General features: G+C 30.1%; 1 protein-coding gene across 1 annotated transcript; it reads left to right on the forward strand.

Moving 5' to 3' along the window:
• The first annotated feature begins 10,197 nt into the window (after window positions 1-10,197).
• On the forward strand, window positions 10,198-11,044 carry LOC139855071 (uncharacterized). The gene is made up of 2 exons (XM_071844326.1): window positions 10,198-10,954; window positions 11,010-11,044. The coding sequence occupies exons 1-2, from the start codon at window positions 10,198-10,200 to the stop codon at window positions 11,042-11,044; spliced, it is 792 nt and encodes a 263-aa protein (XP_071700427.1).
• Window positions 11,045-23,974: the final 12,930 nt, after the last annotated feature.

Here is a 23,974-nt window from a genome sequence, read left to right on the forward strand (position 1 = left end):
TTAACGTTTATTCTTAAGGTATAAATATCTTTAAACAATCAAACCAAAATATTTCAAAAATTCGTCATGAGTTAAATTAGGTCTTGGAACCGAAATTACTTTACCGAAAAGAGGGGCGCATATTTTTGATAATATTTGATTGATTAAAGTGGGATAAAAAGACAAAAAGATTTTTAATTTTATTATGTTTTTAATATTAATATTTTAAATTAATATTGTAAACTTTGTAAAAACAATATATTTAAATTATAAATATTTGAAAAATTAATATAAGTTTGATATGAATTTATGAATTTTTAAATTAAGTTTGGTGTGAATTTTTAATTTTTAAAATATGAATTTTAATTTTATGCATTTCAAATTTTAAGTTTGGTGTGAATTTTTAATTTTTAATTTTTTAATTTTGAATTTTATATTTAAGTTGTGTGAATTTAAAAACAAAAATTTACTTTATCTCATTAAGTTAAAAATATGATTTTTAAAATTCGTCGTAAGTTGAAGACTAGGTCTTTGAACCGAAATTGCTTTACCCGAGGAAGGGACGAGAACTTTTATTATCATTATTTTTAATCTTATTGATTTAAAGTATGCCAAAAACATTAAAAAACCCAAAAATCTTAGCTTTTAAAACAATCGCTACAAAGAGACAAATTTTAAAATTTTGTCGAGGGACGGACTAGGGCATCGTCCCGAAACGACCTCGTCTTAAAAAGAAACAAAATTTTTAAAATTTTATTAATTCTATGTTTTAAAAGTATAAGGTTTTATAAAAAAAAAAAAAAAAAAAAAAAAAAAAAAAACCCTGGAATTACACCCCATGCGAGTCGCATGGGGATGGGCAAGAAGCCATGCGACTCGCATGGCTGTTAAAAACTGGACAGGATCAAAAGCTCAGCGAGTTCTGCTTCTTTCTCACAATACACACACATATACACGAAAACTCTCCCAAACTCTCTCAAAAATTCATCATTTTTCATCAAATTTCTTGCAAAACTTCACCATAATCATGCCTAGATTCAGTAGTCTCAACCCCTTCAGGAGAAAGGTAAAGATTTCACCCCTAATCTCTTTAAATTCGAATTTTTGTGTTCTTGAGCTAGAAAATTTATATTTTGATTTTGTTAAATTTAGGTGTAATTAGAGCTAAATTGTTGTTATATTATGCATGTATATCCTAGATAGAAGCTATTTAACATGAATTGAAGCTAAAAACTTCAAATTTTTAAGAATCTAGGGTTTGTGTTCTTGAGCAATTTGGGGCTTTTTGATATAAATAGGTTATGGCCGATTTTTGTCATGAATTGTTGCTAAATTAAGTAGTGTAACATGTTTAGGTAGTTAATTGATCCAAACTTTGAGCCTAAACATGTTTTTGAGAATTAAAGTAGACTTTTTAAGTCTAAAAATTCATGAACTTGGATAATTTGATATAAAGGCCATTTGAAACTTGTTTCATTGCTAGTAGTGATTATTTTGGCATGTTATTTAAGATAAATGCTTATGAACTTGATGTACATTTTTCGTATATGCTTATTTGACAAAGTGTAGACTTGACAAAAATAAGAAAATGAGCACTAGTTTGATTTGAATGCCATGTAACAAGTGTTTAATTGTTATAATAATTATTGTTGACATGTTTAAGAGTTTAAATGTGATAAAACATTGTACACATTTTCGTATGTAAAAGTGTAGAATTGTTATTGTTAAGAAAATGTGTATAAAATGTGTTATGAATTGAACAGGTCGTCATAATTGTTTCAAGTTATTATTTTGCTAACACTAATGCATATTTGGATGCACAAATTTTGTGTTTAATGTGTTTTGCAGAAAGCCGATACTGGAGGTTCAGGAGCATCATCGTCCAGGCAACCAGAGCCCGAACCGGAAATGTTTCATGAACAAGAACAGCATATGCAACAAGAAGAAGAAGAACAGGAGGAGCAACATATTCCTTATCACGATCAAGATCAATTATTCGTGAATCAGTTTCGTCAATTCGCTCCACATCAAAGGATTCTGAGTTTAGACATTAATGAAGATCAGTTACACCCAAATCTGAGATTTGATCGATGTTGGATAGAGTATCCAGATTATCAAAAGAACATGCACATTCTCTACTTTAAGGTTGTTGAAATGCCAAGGGCAATTGACTGGGTACCTTTGGAAACAGTTGACCTTGCCGAACCGATTCGGCAATTATTGGTGCAAAGGTATGGTAATTCTCAGTTTAACGATTGGATGCGCCTATTTTCCATTCGTAGAACCATATATAGGGAATGGTGTATAGAATTACTTAGTACTATTAAGTTAAACAGTGATGTTAGGAGGATAGATGATAGAAGCTTTATTAGGTTTCTGTTAGGTGGACGAATGTACAGAATGTCCATGATAGATTTAGCCAGGGCCTTACAGATTTACACCCCTGCTGAACTTTTGAGCCCCGACTGTAATAGCCTGATTGCCCAAGGAGAAAGGGTAGATAGGGAATTTGATATTAACGCTGTCTGGAGGCGTATGTCCCACTTTAATGAATTTCACGCCAGTGGAAATCATACATACTTAGATATAGACAGAGCTGAACTCCGGGTGATTCATAGATTCTTAGCAAACACAATTACACAAAGGGGTAGGAATAAGGAGAAATTGACCGTAAATGATTTGTTCTACCTCAAGTGTATTAGAGACCCGAGGAGTTTCGTTAACATTCCCTATTGTGTTGGTTATTATCTCGCTAATGTAGTTTCGGGGATGAAATCGGGGAGTATTATAGGTGGTGGTATTTTCATTACTCTCATTGGAGAGTATTTAGGTGTAGATAAGCACCAAGGGGGTCCAATGAACGAAATAGAGGACGGAGGTGAAACTATAAGTTCAAACCTTTATCACGGTGCAAGGGTATTATTGATGAGACGTGGTCGGGTATATAGATACGAGGGACCTCAGCGACAGGTAGAGAGAGGTTCGGATGATGAGATGGAGGAGGCGAACAACATTATAGGAGTTGTTCGGGAGACTGCTCTTGATTTAGGAGTTCGTATGGAGGATGAATACATGACGAACTATGATAGGCATATGCAGTACGAGGCATGGCAACGCCGGAATGACTACGAGCATTCCCGGCAACGAGAGCATGGCCGATGGGATTATCATCAGCGCCAAATTATAAGCCAGTTGCAGCCTGGCGAGATGTATTATCCGACCCGACCCGCATACTATCCCGCACATCAGCCAGAGATGAGACCACCCTATGATTCATATGATTATGACGCAGCATACCAGTACACCTATAATCAGCCATGGAACCCGGACGCGAACATGAATTGGGATCCATATCCTAATTTTCCTCCTAACCCACCTCCTGATCAGTAGAGATAAGTGGTAATTTTTATTTTTATTTTAAACACTTAACATTTTATTATGTTTATGTAATGTTGGATATTTTATTATTATTGTGTACTAATATTTTTCTTATAGTTTGAAAGTGGGATGCCAAAGTTCCATTTCAAATTGCATGTATGATTATATTTGTATTGTATGTATTCTATTTTATGCACAAAACAGGGTAAAACAACGCGTTTTCAAAGACTGGCATTAAGTTCAGCAAAAGCAAGTAATTTTGACGACAATGATGCAAAATGTATGTGAAATAACAACAAGACGGAATGAACAAATGACGTGCACCATTTATCATTCAGCAAACAAACGCCAATATATTTGCAAATGAGGGCATTGCAAGATCTTAAGTGTGGGAAGGGATTAAATTCTTTCGGATTTTAAAATTTTTATATTAAACACTTGGTTACCATTAAAAATACTAGTAAAGCAGTAGTTGTATTAGAATCTAGTGCTCTCTGATAAAAAAAGAACAGCCCTAGTCTTATATACTGACTACCCAATTCTAGTAAAATTTTTCAAAATTTTCAATTAAATGAATTAAAATCATGTTTATACATATTTATGAACGATAAAACTAGGTTTTAACACCGAAATTATTGTTACCTCGGAAAGGACATAAATTGAGAAACAAACTAAAATGTCAAAATTCATTTAAAATGGAATAGAGGACGATAAAAAGAAAAATAAAAAGCCAAGTGTGGGAAAATTTACCAAGTTATTTTAAACATATGCCACATATATTTGTAACAAATAACTGAAAATACTTTTGCTTTGGACTAAACTAAACTGTTTTACCCGATGAAAGAAAAGAAGAGATGGATCTATACGATGAATCAATTCCATCACTAAAAGGAAGTAAAGTCTTCCGAAAAAGACACGCGCTTCTTGATTTAGGTCATGAAGTTGTCGTTCAGACCAGCTGTAGGTTGACGAAAAATCTAGAAAAGTCATCACTAAAATCAGCAGGAAATCCACGGACCTCAGCATTAAACAGGGTCGCCAAGTGGTCAGATTTATCCTAACCATGAGAAGGATTTATCTCGTACAATGGGGGGGCACCGTGCAAATTAGCTTGATAAGACTAATGAATCAGATCCCCAGAAAGGATAATCTCCTTAAAGATTAAAAATCAGCTTTTAAGACTGATATTACTCAATCCTTGAGATTGACCTTAAAGATTGAGAATTACAAACTCATGGAATTCGATGATATCTAAACTCGAGCTTGAACGAGAAAATATTTTGATCAAAATTATAAACCGATTTGTTTTCTGAAAACCCTATTTTCAATGCGTTCATTACCATTGAACGTAAAATCCTAGGAATTCACCTGGAATTCATTAGGTCACCTGAACTAAATCGGGTGTCAACCGTAAGAACGGTGGTTGCATAGCATGGTCAAAGACAAGACCTTGTGCCAGACCGAAAAATTATAAGGGTGAGCTTTACTATTGCTCCTACCAAGGATAGTAATTGCGTCCGACACGTTATAGACCATAATCAAAAGCATGTCACGGGACATTGCCTTAACAGTTGCTTGTTCAACGCTTTCCTTTACAACCGGACGGTAGTTTGCCGAAAGGTAATATACGGAACAAATAAACTGGACGTGTTGCTTTCCGAATACAAGGTTAGCAAGTGGGTGACACAAAACCGCAAGTTTTGAGCTAAAATTTTCAAATTTGAAACCCACCAAACCCACAAAAATATTTTGCAAACACCGGTAAAGGGTTATTCCGGAAAACTTATCTAGGGTAAAAACTAGATTTAATTTTCAAAAGATCAAATGTTTTCATAAAGATCCAATTTCCTTAATGGATCTAAATTTTTATAGTCATGTGGGACTGTAAACCATATCGTCACTACCATTGTTTATACCGCCGTATAGAAATCACTGATGTACAAAGTATGAAGAATAAAGAAGTGATTCTAGTATTTCAAGACAATATTGCTTGAGGACAAGCAATGCTCAAGTGTGGGAATATTTGATAATGCTAAAAACGAACATATATTTCATAGCATTATTCCTCAAGAAAGACAAGCTTTTAGTTGCAATTGTTCTATTTACAAGTGATATTCGTTTAAATAATAAAAGGTGAAGACAAAAGGCAGATTCGACAAATTGAAGACAAAAAGGTCCAAAGAGCTAAAAAGTACAAGATACAATAAAAAAGGTTCAAAATATTGATGAGGAACGTCTCAAAATGACAAGAGTACAAGTTACAAGACGCAAAGTACACGATATAAAATAATACGCGAGGACGTCCGAAAATCCGGAACCGGGACCTGAGCCAAGAAGAAACGCCCGACGCAACGGACCAAAAATATCTAGTCTACTATGCACAAGAATATAATATAATATATATATAATTATATATAATTATATATTATATATATTATTATTATTATATTACGTCGGCAAGAAGAAAACAAAAGTAGTTGGCTGAATCCAGGGTGGCCATGCGACTCGCATGGCCAGAAGCACAAAACCATGCGAGTCGCATGGTGTGAGATTGCTGGTCAGGTCCTATAAATAGCCAGTTTTCTGACGAGTTTAACATCCTTTTTCTCTTCCTCTTCATAAGTAATATATATTTATATTTATAATTTATATTTTAATTTTAATTATAATTCTAATAATAAGGGTATGTTAGCGAATGTTGTAAGGGTGTAAGTCGAAATTCTGTCCGTGTAACGCTACGCTATTTTTAATCATTGTAAGTTATGTTCAACCTTTTTACATTAATGTCTCGTAGCTAAGTTATTATTATGCTTATTTAAAACGAAGTAATCATGATGTTGGGCTAATTACTAAAATTGGGTAATTGGGCTTTGTACCATAATTGGGGTTTGGATAAAAGAACGACACTTGTGGAAACTAGACTATGGGCTATTAATGGGCTTTATATTTGTTTAACTAAATGAAAGTTTGTTAATGTTAATATAAAGATTTACAATTGGGCGTCCCTATAAATTACCATATACACTCGATCGGACACGATGGGCGGGGTATTTATATGTACGAATAATCGTTCATTTAACCGGACACGGGGATGGATTAATAGCCACTAGAATAATTAAAACAGGGGTGAAATTACATTCAAGGGTAATTGGTGTAATTGTTAACAAAGTAGTAAAACCTTGGTTTACACGCAGTCGATAACCTGGTGTATTCATTAAACAAAGTATTAAAACCTTGTTACAATTCGAATCCCCAATTAGTTGGAATATTTATCTTCGGGTATAATAATAATTTGACAAGGACACTTGCAATTTATATTTATGACTGATGGACTGTTATGGACAAAAACCAGACGGACTTATTGAATAATCCAGGACAAAGGACAATTAACCCATGGGCATAAAACTAAAACCAACACGTCAAACATCATGATTACGGAAGTTTAAATAAGCATAACTCTTTTATATCATATTTTATTTCCTTTATTGTATATTTAATTGCACTTCTAATTATCGCACTTTTATTTATTGTTATTTCATTTTATCGCACTTTTAATTATCGTACTTTTAATTATCGCAATTTAATTTTATCGCATTTTTATTATTCGCAATTTCATTATCGTTATTTACTTTACGCTTTAATTTAAAGTCTTGTATTTATTTTATATTTTACATTAGGTTTTAACTGCGACTAAAGTTTTAAAATCGACAAACCGGTCATTAAACGGTAAAAACCCCCCTTTATAATAATAATATTACCTATATATATATTTGTATTTTTATAAAAGTTAACTAATATAGCGTTGAGCTTTGTTTAAAGATTTCCCTGTGGAACGAACCGGACTTACTAAAAACTACACTACTGTACGATTAGGTACACTGCCTATAAGTGTTGTAGCAAGGTTTAAGTATATCCATTCTATAAATAAATAAATATCTTGTGTAAAATTGTATCGTATTTAATAGTATTTTCTGCTAAAATTTAATAGTATTTTATACCCCTCTGCTTTAACATCATATATACACATCAAATCAACATCCTAATCAACATTATTACTGCCCTAGATATGAGGTAACTAGGATTTGTCAAGTAGTATGAATTATTAGTAAGAAAACAAAATTAGGAATCCTTTTCTTTCTTTATAAACTAAAAACATTTTTATAAATGAACACCATTTCTTCACTCCATTTTCTCATACCTACACCCTCATTTCTCTCTCAAAATACTCATAACTTCATACTTGATCATCTCCAAGCATTTTTCCCATCATTTAGCTTCAATTACAAGCCTTAAACACCATAAAAAAACTCTTTCAAGAACATATCAAAATAACCACCCATTTGAAGAAGTTTACTTCCAACCTTTTGATCTAACTCCACCACTCTTTGATTCCAAGATTATTTCTTATCTTTTGCAGTAACTTTGTCCAAGTAACTTGAGGTAGTAACCTTGTTCATAATCTTATTCAATTCATATTTATATAGCTATCTTATTTTGTGGTATAAAATTTTAACAACAAGAACATAGTTTGAATGATTTCAAACTTGTTCGCAAACTAAATAGATCCTTCTAACTTGACTTTTAAAACACTTCAAGACCTGTAATATATCATAATGATATGCTAACCTAATAAAATATAACTTGGTTTTACAAAGAACATCTTAAAAACTTAATCTACGTCGTCGGAGTGCAACCGGGGGCTGTTTTGGGTTGGATAATTAAAAACCTTCTTGAACTTTGAATTGGAAGTTCATGTTCTGGAAAAATGATATTTCTTATGAATATGTTAACACATAAAAATTTCATGGTTTAACTCAAAGTGTAAGTATTTTTAGAAAAATGATCATTAAATGTTGTTTTTATGATAGAAAATGATCACTTTCATAAGTTTCACCAAAGTTTGACCTATAACCTATGATTTCGAATACAAACTAAGGTATTTTCAGTTCATATTCTTAAAATTTGACTAGATCCAAGGAAGTGGCAAGTTGAACCAACAAAAACGGAGTTGTAATGAAGAAACTACGACTAAAACAAGATTGGGTATCCGAAGCTAGTTTAGCTACGAAAATATTTGGAGAAAAAGTAAATTAATCATATCTTTTCTAATTAATATGATATTTTATATATAATTACTTATGATTTGATTTTATATATTTCAGGACCACCCGTAAACAACACGAGAAGATTAATCATAAGACCTCATGATTGTACGCAACACGTCATTTGACAACACGGTACTTTATGTACGCAACACGTCATTTGACAACATGGTACCATGGGTCGAGATTAATTCTGATCAATACGAATACGATGGGGTCTTTATTTATTTTATTTAAGCAACTAATTGTGGACCACTAACATCGGACTGCTAACTACGGACTAAGAAAATATTAAAAGTATTAAAAGTATATATATATGTAACGATTACTTAAAAAGAAAATATGTTGATATATTATATATATGGTTAGTTTCGTGATATCTATCGGAGACCAAGTCGAATTAAATACCTTCAAGGCAAAAGTGAGTTTCATTTGCTCCCTTTTTAATTGCTTTTGCAATATATATTTTTGGGCTGAGAATACATGCGCTGCTTTTATAAATGTTTACAAAATAGACACAAGTACTTAAAAATATATTCTACGTTGAGTTGTACCACTGGCATATTTCTCTGTAGCTTGGTAACTATTATTTACATGGGTATTGTAAACGCGAATCCTGTTGATAGATCTATCGGGCCTGACAACCCCAACCGGACTGGACGACCAGTATTCAACGGTTGCACAGTACTTCGTTTTGGTGACTACACTTGGTACGGTGTAGTGAGATTTCATAATAAAGGGAATATGCGACGTTGATTAAATGTTAAGTATGGTTACCAAGTGCTCAACCACTTAGAATGCTTTACATACACTTGCGAGTGTATTATGTTTATGATTATGAAAACTTGTGGTCTATTAACATATTGAAATGATTGTTATGATAAACCTATGAACTCACCAACCTTTTGGTTGACACTTTAAAGCATGTTTATTCTCAGGTACGAATTAAGTCTTTCGCTGTGCATTTGCTCAATATAAGGACATTACTTGGAGCCGATCATCGCAATGGGACCAAATGTTGATGACTTCGTCCAGGTGGATTAGGACGGGTCCTTTCAGTTGGTATCAGAGCGGTGGTCGTAGCGAACCAGGTCTTGCATTAGTGTGTCTAACTAGTAGTTGTTAGGATGCATTAATGAGTCTGGACTTCGACCGTGTCTACATGTCAAAAGTTTTGCTTATCATTTCTAGTCGAAAATCATCTGCTTATCATCCTTAGGAAATTACCTGCTTATCATTCATAAGTCTAGACACGTTTTACTACATTTACTGCATTGATAGTGTATAGACGAATTCTTATCTTAGCATATCTGTTATTGCGAACTTTGACTGATATCTTTTCAAAGATTCTCCGTAATTTACGGGATTTTGGTATTATATATACATATGTAAATTATGTATTGAAGAGTACCAAATCTAACTCCTATAATCTATTCCATATCAAAAATTCATTTTCCCCATTATACAAGATGGATTCCGGATCTAGTTCGAATTCTTCAGATTCCGACAGTTACTTGGCCGAAACCACAGGAGAGGTAGAGGTGCTCAGAGAAAGTACCATGGTCACTGTAATGAAACAAACGTCTGGGAATTGTACACAGATGGGGCTTGTGGACCCTAAGGCGCGGGTGCCGGATTGGTCCTCACAGGTCCAGATGGAAAGGAGCACACTTATGCGCTCCATTTTGCTTTCGCTGTGACTAATCACGAGTGTGAATATGAAGCACTGCTATCAGGAATGCGTATAGCGCGGGAGTTGGGAATAAAACACTTGGATGCATATATAGACTCGCAGGTGGTCGCTAACAAGGTTAATGGGTTATTTGGGGCGCATGAAGCCTCTATGCCGCAATACATGGAATTAGTACACGAACTGGCAAACGAGTTCGAGGCTTTTAAGTTGACGAAGGTACCTAGGGGACAAAATAAGAAAGCAGATGCGCTCAGCAAACTGGCTGCGCTGGCTTTTGATCATCTACATAAAGACGTATGGGTTGAAGTGCTAACAGAAAAGTCAATAGATGAAAAGTTAACTGTTGCGCCCATCGAGGAAGAAAACCCGAACTGGATGACACCATTGGTGAAATTCTTAGCTGAGGGTGAACTTCCAATGGACGAAAAAGAAGCGCGAAAGATTCGCATGAAAGCTCCTATGTATGATTTAATTGATGGTGTCTTGTATAGGAAGTCTTTTTTGGGGCCCAGTTTATTGTGCATTGGACCTAATCAGGCTAAAGAAGTACTTCGGGAAGTTCATGAAGGATCCTGCGCTTTGCATTCAGGGTTCAGAACTATTGATGCAAAGGTGATGCGGATAGGGTATTATTGGCCCACCATTCACAGTGATGCAGCGGAAGTAGTAAGGACGTGCCAGTCATGCCAACAGCATGCGCCAATAAGTCGGGCACCGCGATATCCTATGATACCAATAACGGCAGCATGTCCGTTTAGCAAATGGGCCATCGACATTGTTGGCCCAATCACCGCGTGCTCAGGTACGCATGAAATAATATACTTGTGTAATACTTCGTAAAATACGTGCTTTAACAGTATTTACATTATCATTACTTGCTCAGGGGGAATAAATGTGACGAACCGGAAATTTTCGACCAAATTTAAACTTAATCTTTATTTGATTTCGACACGATAAGCAAAGTCTGTAAAGTTGAGTCTCAAAATTCTTGAACTATTTACATGAAATTATTTGACCTTTGACCATTCCCGACGATTCACAAACGAGTGTTGTAACCATATATATATATATATATATATATATATATATATATATATATATATATATATATATATATATATGTGAATATAAGTTTATATAATAAATTGAAATAATAAAATACAACTTAATCAATTGAGTTAATTATGTAAAAAATATTACACAAGATAAAAAGTTGTTATTAAAAAAATGAAACTATATATATTTTGTAATATATTTTGAATGTATAGATAATAATTAATCAATAAAAAGTTAATATATAATATATATTATATTCCATAAGTAATGATACATATATATAAAACAAGTATAAATATAATTTTTATTGTACTACTTCTAATATTAATACCAACATTAGTGTTATTAATAATCTTAAGATACGAACATGATATATATAGATTGATATAGTATTATTATTATTAATATCATTGTTATTATTAATAATATTGGTATCATTAGAATTATCATTATTAACCATATTATGGTATACATTTTATAGTAAATTATTATCATTATCATTAGTAAAATTGTTATTACTATTATATTATTATAAATTTGTATTATTATTATTATTATTATTATTATTATTATTATTATTAAGAGTATTATTATTGTAGTTATATTTATAAGATTAAATATAACCTATGAATAAATATATATAAATATAAAAGATATACAAATACGGAGATTTCCTAACATGTATCTGTATATAACGACATATATATATATATATATATATATATATATATATATATATATATATATATATATACAGATACATGTTTGGAAATCTATATTAATATTATAAAGATAATTATTGATAGTATTATTATTACTATTATTATTATATATCAATAATACAAATTATTATTATTATTATTAATAATATCATTAAGAACATTATTATAACTATTAATATTATTATTATAAATATTATTATTATTAAGATAATTATTATTAATAGTATTATTATTATGTTAGTATTATTAATAATAATCAGTATTATTATTATTTATTATTAATAGAATTATTTTATTAAAATTTGTTTTATATATATAAAAATCAAGAATAAGTTTGTAAATTCATAACAACTTGTACGAATGAGTTACATGTTACTTTCATACTGTATCTAATTGGATTCCAATATCTAATTCCAGAACAAATCACAAATTTTATCACCATAACATCCAAAATCAGTTGAGGGTCACATTCATCTTTTATTTTTTTTCTATATAATTCTGTTTTTAATTGATTCTCTGTCGACCTGGATAACCCCCAAATCATATAGATTGTCCTTCTAATTATTCCACAATCGTTTATATATCACTCTCAATCATCCAGTATAAGGTATTCACTGCAATTCATGAAAAATCAATCAAAATTTATAAGAAACCGACGAACCCCCTGTTCTTGTTAAATTTTTACAAAAGCTCGAATTTGAATCAAATTACAAAATTTAAAATTTCAGTCTTGTTTGAAATCTTTCATTCAAACTTCCTGTAAATTCTCAAGTCCCAATTTCTAATATTGAATTCAAATTTACGAGTCAAAGTTAAAATTCTAAAAGTCAACTGTTTTGTTCATCTCAAAATTCGGATTCATATTAATGTTTATGGATCAATTGATGATTCAAATAGATTATAAGGAAGATTTGCAACCATTTTCATTCAGGAATCGTGGTCTAAAACTTCATAAATTTTTGAAAGTGATTTTGGAGTTCATACGAATTTACATTAAGCTGTTACAGCTTTATTTTAATTTTTTGTTTCAAATAATCTAATCACCAAGTGTTAATCTTTTCTGTGTTAATCAAAGGTCATAAAACAAACAGATAACTAGGTGTTAAGTATTGTTTTCTGATTAATCGATTTCTGTTGAAGAAAGAAAAGGAAACAGAAAGGGAGTAGTCAAATATAATTAGAATGGGTTTAAATCAGGAATGAGTAAATGGATGAATGGTTAAGAATGATTTACGGGTATGCGAGTGATCTGGGTTCGAGTCTTGTATCTGCCAATTTTTTTTTGATGAGCTTTATGAGGTAGTTATTATTATTATTATTATTATTATTATTATTATTATTATTATTATTATTATTATTATTATTATTATTATTATTATTATTTTTATTATTATTATTATTATTATTATTATTATTACTACGTAGTATTATTATTATTATTATTATTATTATTATTATTATTATTATTATTATTATTGTTATTGTTATTACTAGAAAAAGTAGCCCGCGCGATGCTGCGGGGCCTTTCGGGTTACATATTCGTAGTTAACGTAGCGTTATGAATTTATAGAACTAAAAACGATTTGCTACGGGTGTGTTTGGGTGCACGTGGTTAATACCTAGTGTACCTAATTTCCTATGCGTTTTAAATGCCGCGAAGGTTGCGTAAAAAAGGGAGACGAAACCATCGATATGATGTATATAGCCTGGGTAGTTTGTTATACGTGTACATATATGTATGAAAGGTAGCCCGCAGTATTTAGCGTTTTTTGAAAAGTGTCCATTTCGCGCGTAGTTAGTCCCGTTGGGTTCGCAAGATTATTTCGAGTTGAATGGTGGTCTCGAAAAAATTTAACTCGCGGCGAGTGAGGAGATACGGTCCGTTAACAATTCGGGTGGAGTTTATTTAACTTTTTTAAAATAAAATAATGAATTTTCATTTTATACCCCTGAAAAGATGTAAAGTTAAACGTAGTTGAGGGGGTGATTATGTAAATTTGGGCTTTTCCCGACGACATGTCAGGGGTTTTCCCGACGACAGGTCGAATGGGAAACTGTTGTCGTTTTGAAAGCGTATAGGGGCCAAAACGACCAAATCCTGCGTGCCTTTTAGTATATAGGAAAATTATTATGATTGTTATTGTTATTACTAGTATTAATTATTATTATTAAAATTGTTATTATTACTAATATTATTATCATTACTTAGTATTATTGTTATTATTATTACTAATATTACATATATATTATTATTATAATTATGATTATTATTATTATTATTATTATTATTATTATTATTATGAACATAATACAAGTTATCATTATAAATATTATTATTAGTACCATTTTATAAATTATTAGTATTATTATTGTTATTATCAACAAAAGTATTAGTAATAAAATCATTATTGACAATATCATTATTATTATTAGTATTATCATTATTAATAAAGTTGTTATTATTAATAACTTATTATTATCAAAACTATCATTTTTAACAAAGAAATATTAGTTTCATAAAAAATACTTATTACATATACTATAATTAAAATAATATCTCATATAACTATATATCAAACATATTATCATTTTTCTTATAAATACCTTCGTATAACAAACTACTGATTTTAAAAATAATATTAATCATATATATAAATATATGTATATATATATATATATATTAATATAACTAAATGAATAGATATTAATCATTTTAATTATATATATATATATATATATATATATATATATATATATATATATATATATATATATATATATATATATATATATATATATATATATATATATATATATATATCTAACATGTAACTTAAGATATAATATAAGTATACCTTTTAAATGGAATTTAGTATAAATTCTATATTACCACAAATATATAAATAATATATAAATAAATGAAATTATGTAATTTTCCATCATATGTCTTAATAGATATATAATTGATATAGGTTCGTGAATCCAAGGCCAACCTTGCATTGTTCAGTTCCGTCGTATGCATATTTTTACTGCGAATATCGTATCGTAGTTTCATTTGCTCCCTTTTTAAATGGTTTTGCAATATATTTTTGGGGCTGAGAATACATGCGCTGATTTTATAACTGTTTGACGAAATAGACACAAGTACTAAAAACTACATTCTATGGTTGGATTATTAGACCGAATATCGCCCCCTTTTAGCTTGGTAGCCTAAGAATTAGGGAAATGGCCCCTAATTGACGCGAATCCTAATGATAGATCTATGGGCACTGACCAGCCCCAGTCAGAGAATTTGAACTGCTTTAGTACTTCGATTTAAATGGTGATTGCGATCGCCGTTATATAGCATACTTACGAGTATGCGGGGGATATTCTATATGCATTAAAGTTAATGTCGGTTACCAGGTGTTCATCATACGAATGGATTTTATACACTTGCGAGTGTTTTGAAACCGAAAATGAAATCTTGTAGTCTATTGAAATTATTGAAATGATTGTTTATGATAAACCTATGAACTCACCAACCTTTTGGTTGACACTTTTAAGCATGTGTATTCTCAGGTATTAAAAAAATCTTCCGCTATGCATTTGCTCATTTTAAAGATATTACTTGGAGTCATTCATGGCATATTTCAAAAGACGTTGCATTCGAGTCGTTGAGTTCAACAAGATTATTAATAATTCATTTATAGATTGAATATAGTATGAAATGGTATGCATACCTGTCAACTTTCGATGTAATGAAAGTTTGTCTTTTAAAAACGAATGCAATGTTTGTATATTGTATCATATAGAGGTCAAATACCTCGTAATGAAATCATATGTTATTGTATTCGTCCTTATGGATTAGGACGGGTCGTCTCATGTGGTATCAGAGCGGTGGTCTTAGCGAACCAGGTCTTGCATTGGTGTGTCTAACTGATAGTTGTTTAGATGCATTAGTGGATGTGGACTTCGACCGTGTCTGCATGTCAAAAGTTTTGCTTATCATTTTGTGTCGAAAATTACCTGCTTATCATTCTTAGGGAATCACTTGCTTATAATTCTTAGTCTAGACACATCTTACTGCATTGATTGCATAAATAGTGTATAGACAAAATTCATATCTTAGCGTATCTGCTAATCCATATCTTAGCGTATCTGTTACTGTAGACTTTGCCTGACATATTCCTCAAATTCCTCCGTAATCTACGAAATCTTTTGTTCTATATATATATATATATATATATATATATATATATATATATATATATATATATATATATATATAGATATATATATAGATATATATATAGATATTCTATATAATTAGAATACCATCCGATAGTCGAAAATCATTTCATATAGAAAAATTCTTTATTTAATCGTACGGAATGGAACTCGTCACTAGTTCAAGTTCCTCGGATTCCGATATGGAGTTTCACTCGAGCTCCGAAAGCAGTGTGACCGGAATAGATCAACCAAATAGCCATCATCTATTCTGGATGAATTGGGGATGAGTTCGTAGCCTACTTAATTATTGGAGACAAGAAGAAGGTGATCCCTTCCATCCACCATATTGCCCTCTTGGCGATGAACCTGAAGCACTTACCGGCGAATCAGTCCGAAACACCATTTTCACCCTCATTTCCAGAATAGCTCAGAATGATTACATAATATCTACAATTCTAGATCTCATTCATCCGCTCGTCCAAACCGACAACCACCTAGGTATAATAGAAGAAGTCAACGAGCTTCGCGCCTAAGTTGTAGCCTTGGAAAATATGGTGCAAAACGTACCAGCTTCAGCAACATCACCGGCACCAACAGTACCACCAACATCAATACCAGTACCACCAACAACCCTAGTTTCAACATCACACACCTCAACATCTCATTATATACCTCGAGCATAATCATCGTTCTATGAATCATTCTATATTATTTATCTTCATTCGACATGGCGATTATGTAATCTCTAATGTTTTAGAGATTATATATTCTTGTTCTAACGGTAAATCAAATGAGTTTAATATCATATTGACTCATTAAATCCATGGTTACATCTGAAGAAGATATATATGTGTATATGTTTTCATGAAGATTGTAATTAAAAATTCTTTTGTACAAACTGTTAATGGTGAAAATATTTTAACGGGTAGGTAATACCCGAGGAATATTTAGATTTCACATTAATAAGTTACACTGTACATTCTTCGAATCTGATTCAACAGTCATTTACTATCCTACTTACATCCACAGATATATGTATCCGTTCACCGCAGAATAACCATTTTTATTCAATATCATATTTGGATTTTGACCGATCAGAATTCAACAAGTGGCATAATGAAGAAAACATTTAACAAAATAAAATTTGTTAGAAACAAACAAATTAACTATGAGAAATTTTGTTAAGAATCCACGCTAACAAAATCCTAGCTAACTGTTCCTAGCTAACTGTTAATTCCTTATTACATTTTAATTTCGCAATTTATTTATCGTAATTTTAATTCTCGCAATTTTATTTATCGTCATTTAATTTCTGTTATTTATTTTACGCACTTTATTTATCGTCATTTAAATACTGTTATTTACGCATTTTAAATATCGGGACACGTATACAATGTTTTGACATATCATATCGACGTCATCTATATATATTATTTGGAATAACCATAGACACTCTATATGCGGTAATGTTCGAGTTAGCTATACAGGGTTGAGGTTGATTCTAAAATAATATATATACTTTGAGTTGTGATCGAGTCTGAGACATGTATACAATGGGTCACGATACGTATTAATTAATTCGAATATTATATATTAAACTATATATGAATTATTGAATTACTAATTGTGGACTACTAACATTGGACAATTAAAATGAATTAAAATATTGATTATAACATATGAAACTAAACATTTCTTCAAGTTTGCCACTTGATTTCATCTTAAACCTCATTTGTATCTTGACGATTACAATCCGCGTTCAAACCTTTCATGATTCTTGAAAACACCTCAATCGAGAGGATGAACCAACCGCACTTCATCTACGGAAGGAAATATTTATGCATATAGTTATGCACCTGAAAAACTCTCGGAAACTGAGTAAACGTTTAACATATAGCTTTGCTAATTCCTTTAGTGTTATTATTACCGAAAATAACTTTGCAACTCCTGTTCGAGATAGTCAGTATTGTCACAGCTCCAGCAAGTCAACTTTGACTTTTCGTTCGAATCAACCTTATTATAACTTTGATATATACGTTTGCCATTGTTATTGTTACCTATAAACCTTTTATATTCTGAAATATTACCAACAGACGTACCAGCAACCTCGTTGCTCCTTGGCTTAAATCTCTCAACAACAAAAATTTGCTATACTTATTTATTGAAACCCTATCATGTATTCATCGACATCTTGTAACGATAGTTGCCATACCAAATACCGGGAAGCATTAATCATTAATTCTCGAATTTCGCAGCGTTCCTATGTCAACAATTATATATCTATATATAACGTATATCCTTTGGACTGGTGAATTTCAATTCGAAATCTCTGAATTCCTGAAAAGCACTCTAGCTTACAAATCAGATCTCTGAGTTCTAAAAAAGCTGATGAAGCAGCGAAAACTGAAGACTGTTTAAACAGTCAAAAGTTTGATAATAAAGAGCGACATACTGAAAAATCTCAAAAGTTTTGATACTGAAAAACGGATTGAGCAAACCATGAAGGAGGTTGTGGACAAATCACAAAGGCTAAAACTGCCTTCAAAGAATCCAAATGATTCAGTATCTGCTGAAGACATTAACGAATACCTTGCTCTTGACTCTACACTTTTACGAATAAATCTTCATCATCATCCATCGATATTAGAAATTCTAAGATATCGTCGTATCTTTCATTATAAATATCCTCGATATTTCTGAAGATATTTTCATAACTATTATTATCTGAAATCATTTATCTTTTCGCGATCTCAGTATTACATCGGAAAGGAAACTGTTTTAGTTTCTAAATTCTGAAAAAAATTCTAATTGAAAATATGAATGTTTTTGAAGTAGTGTTGGGAACTGAAGCATGGGTTAGTATAATATAATGACACTTGATCAATGTGATTATATTACAGTAAGTCATGCTGAGTTTCTAATGAAACATGATGATTCACAGACCATAACGTCATCATATGCCATGTTACATAAACTCTTTCATTCTACTTAACCTCTAAACATATCAAGAAAATATTTTCTTGATATTTCTATCTTTCCGAGATTTCTGATAATTTAACAAATCAGATCGTGTTATTACCATTCCTTTCTTGGAACGTTAGTCATGATCATTCAAAATTCAAAGATTTAACCTACGAATCCGAAGCGCTTTACTTAAAGTCAAGACGAATCTTAATTTCCTCATTTCACTCTTTTGTGATAGCTTCACTCGTACGTTTCGAGTAATCGAATTGTTTCATTCACAAGGATGATAAAACTCTATATATCAACTCATATTCGACATGAAAACATATTTATTGTCAACCATGACGATCTCTATCAAATTTCGGGGACGAAATTTCTTTAACAGGTAGGTACTGTGACGACCCAGAAATTTTCGACCAAATTTAAACTTAATCTTTATTTGATTTCAACACGATAAGCAAAGTCTGTAAAGTTGAGTCTCAAAATTTTTGAACTATTTACATGAAATTATTTGACCTTTGACCATTCCCGACGATTCACGAACGTGTGTTGTAACCAGATATATATATATATATATATATATATATATATATATATATATATATATATATATATATATATATATATATATATATATATATATATATAAGTTTATATAATAAATTGAAATAATAAAATACAACTTAATCAATTGAGTTAATTATGTAAAATATTACACAAGATAAAAAGTTGTTATTAAAAAATGAAACTATATATATTTTGTAATATATTTTGAATGTATAGATAATAATTAATCAATAAAAAGTTAATATATAATATATATTATATTCCATAAGTAATGATACATATATATATAAAACAAGTATAAATATAATTTTTATTGTACTACTTCTAATATTAATACCAACATTAGTGTTATTAATAATCTAAAGATACGAACATGATATATATAGATTGATATAGTATTATTATTATTATTAATATCATTGTTATTATTAATAATATTGGTATCATTAGAATTATCATTATTAACCATATTATGGTATACATTTTATAGTAAATTATTATCATTATCATTAGTAAAATTGTTATTACTATTATATTATTATAAATTTGTATTATTATTATTATTAAGAGTATTATTATTATAGTTATATTTATAAGATTAATTATAACCTATGAATAAATACATATAAATATAAAAGATATACAAACATATATATATATATATATATATATATATATATATATATATATATATATATATATATATATATATATATATGCCATTATATACAGATACATGTTAGGAAATCTGTATTAATATTATAAAGATAATTATTGATAGTATTATTATTACTATTATTATTATATATCAATAATACAAATTATTAATATTATTATTAATAATATCATTAAGAACATTATTATAACTATTAATATTTTTATTCTAAATATTATTATTATTAAGATAATTATTATTAATAGTATTATTATTATGTTAGTATTATTAATAATAATCAGTATTATTATTATTTATTATTAATATAATTATTTTATTAAAATTTGTTTTATATATATAAAAATCAAGAATAAATTTGTAAATTCATAACAACTTGTACGAATGAGTTACATGTTACTTTCATACTGTATCTAATTGGATTCCAATATCTAATTCCAGTACAAATCACGAATTTTATCACCATAACATCCAAAATCAGTTGAGGGTCACATTCATCTTTTAATTTTTTTCCTATATAATTCTGTTTTTAATTGATTCTCTGTCGACCTGGATAACCCCACAAATCATATAGATTGTCCTTCTAATTATTCCACAATCGTTTATATATCACTCTCAATCATCCAGTATAAGGTATTCACTGCAATTCATGAAAAATCAATCAAAATTTATAAGAAACCGACGAACACCCATGTTCTTGTTAAATTTTTACAAAAGCTAGAATTTGAATCAAATTACAAAATCTAAAATTTCAATCTTGTAAATCTTTCATTCAAACTTCCTGTAAATTCTCAAGTCCCAATTTCTCATATTGAATTCAAATTTACGAGTCAAAGTTAAAATTCTAAAAGTCAACTGTTTTGTTCATCTCAAAATTCGGATTCATATTAATTTTTATGGATCAATTGATGATTCAGATAGATTATAAGGAAGATTTGCAACCATTTTCATTCAGGAATCGTGGTCTAAAACTTCATAAATTTTCGAAAGTGATTTTGGTGTTCATACGAAATTACATTAAGCTGTTACAACTTTATTTTAATTTTCTGTTTCAAATAATCTAATCACAAAGTGTTAATCATTTATATGTTAATCAAAGGTCATAAAACAAACAGATAACTAGGTGTTAATGATTGTTTTCTGATTAATCGATTTCTGTTGAAGAAAGAAAAGGAAACAGAAAGGGAGTAGTCAAATATAATTAGAATGGGTTTAAATCAGGAATGAGTAAATGGATGAATGGTTAAGAATGATTAACGGGTATGCGAGTGATCCGGGTTCGAGTCGTGTATCTGCCAATTTTTTTTGGATGAGCTATATGAGGTAGTTATTATTATTATTATTATTATTATTATTATTATTATTATTATTATTATTATTATTATTATTATTATTATTATTATTATTATTATTATTATTATTATTATTATTATTATTGTTATTGTTATTATTGTTATTATTATTATTGTTATTACTAGTATTAATTATTATTATTAAAATTGTTATTATTACTAATATTATTATCATTACTTAGTATTATTGTTATTATTACTAATATTACATATGTATTATTATTATAATTATAATTATTATTATTATAATTATTATTATTATTATTATTATTATTATTATGAACATAATACAAGTTATCATTATAAATATTATTATTAGTACCATTTTATAAATTATTAGTATTAGTATTATTATTGTTATTATCAACAAAAGTATTAGTAATAAAATCATTTTTGACAATATCATTATTATTATTAGTATTATCATTATTAATAAAGTTGTTATTATTAGTAACTTATTATTATCAAAACTATCATTTTTAACAAATAAACATTAGTTTCATAAAAAAATACTTATTACATATACTATAATTAAAATAATATCTCATATAACTATATATCAAACATATTATCATTTTTCTTATAAATACCTTCGTATAACAAACTAATGATTTTAAAAATAATATTAATCATATATATAAATATATGTATATGTATATTAATATAACTAAATGAATAGATATTAATCATTTTAATTTTATATATATATATATATATATATATATATATATATATATATATATATATATATATATATATATATATATATATATATATATATATATATATATATATCTAACATGTAACTTAAGATATAATATAAGTATACCTTTTAAATGGAATTTAGTATAAATTCTATATTACCACAAATATATAAATAATATATAAATAAATGAAATTATGTAATTTTCCATCATATGTGTTGATAGATATATAATTGATATAGGTTTGTGAATCTGAGGCCAACTTTGCATTGTTCAGTTCTGTCGTATGCATATTTTTACTACAAAATATCGTATCGTGAGTTTCATTTGCTCCCTTTTTAAATGCTTTTGCAATATATTTTTGGGACTGAGAATACATGCGCTGATTTTATAACTGTTTGACGAAATAGACATAAGTACTAAATACTACATTCTATGGTTGGATTATTAGACCGAATATCACCCCTTTTAGCTTGGTAGCTTAAGAATTAGGGAAATGGCCCCTAATTGACGCGAATTCTAAAGATTGATCTATGGGCACTAACCAGCCCCAGTCAGAGAATTTGAACTGCTTTAGTACTTCGATTTAAATGGTGATTGCGATCGCCGTTATATAGCATACTTGCGAGTATGCGGGGGATATTCTATATGCATTAAAGTTAATGTCGGTTACCAGGTGTTCATCATACGAATGGATTTTATACACTTGCGAGTGTTTTGAAACCAAAAATGAAATCTTGTGGTCTATTGAAATTATTGAAATGATTGTTTATGATAAACCTATGAACTCACCAACCTTTTGGTTGACACTTTTAAGCATGTTTATTCTCAGGTATTGCCCAATGAAACAGAAATAAAAACTAAACTAAGAGGGGGGCGCATCCATAATATTAAGAGCGCCCGACCTAGCACGCAGACAACGAATGCACCCCCTCCCCCTCCCCCACGGAGTGAGCGCGAGGGGCCAAAGGCAAAGAATGCCCATGGCGCACCCAAGACCCCCTCGCCCCGTGCAAAAAAAAAGGTTGAAGGGTGCCATGAGAAGCGCACCCAACAACCTCAAAAGGCAAGCAAAGATCGCCAACCTAAAACTTCATATTAATGAGATCCTGCACTGAGATCGCAGGATCTGCAACGGCATCTGCCAGGGCTTGAAATGAAATGTTCTCCAGCCCTTTGCTGGACTCACGGACTTTTTCGATGGCATTATCTTCAAGCTGATCAGTGATGATGCGAGGAACAACGTCAGGAACTGCATTGTTCTTTGAGATCATGTCCAAGAAGTGCACCCTATCGAGTGCCTTGGCTGCCTTAAGAGCTTCAGAATAGAGCTCAGTGAGTCTCCCTTTTTAAATACTTTAAATATTTTTGGGCTGAGAATACATGCAATTTATTTTAAACGCGATAAGACACAAGTACATACTAAATTCTACACTGAGTTAAACCGAAAATCCCTTAGCTTTGGTAACTAGTAGCTGCCAGTACATAGGATATGGACTGGTGAGCGCGAATAATTGTATATGGATCCATAGGGCTTGACATCCCCGTCCGAGCTAGAGCGCTAGCCTTTTA

This window comes from Rutidosis leptorrhynchoides, chromosome 6, assembly GCF_046630445.1.
Source record: "Rutidosis leptorrhynchoides isolate AG116_Rl617_1_P2 chromosome 6, CSIRO_AGI_Rlap_v1, whole genome shotgun sequence".
Lineage (NCBI taxonomy): Eukaryota > Viridiplantae > Streptophyta > Magnoliopsida > Asterales > Asteraceae > Rutidosis > Rutidosis leptorrhynchoides.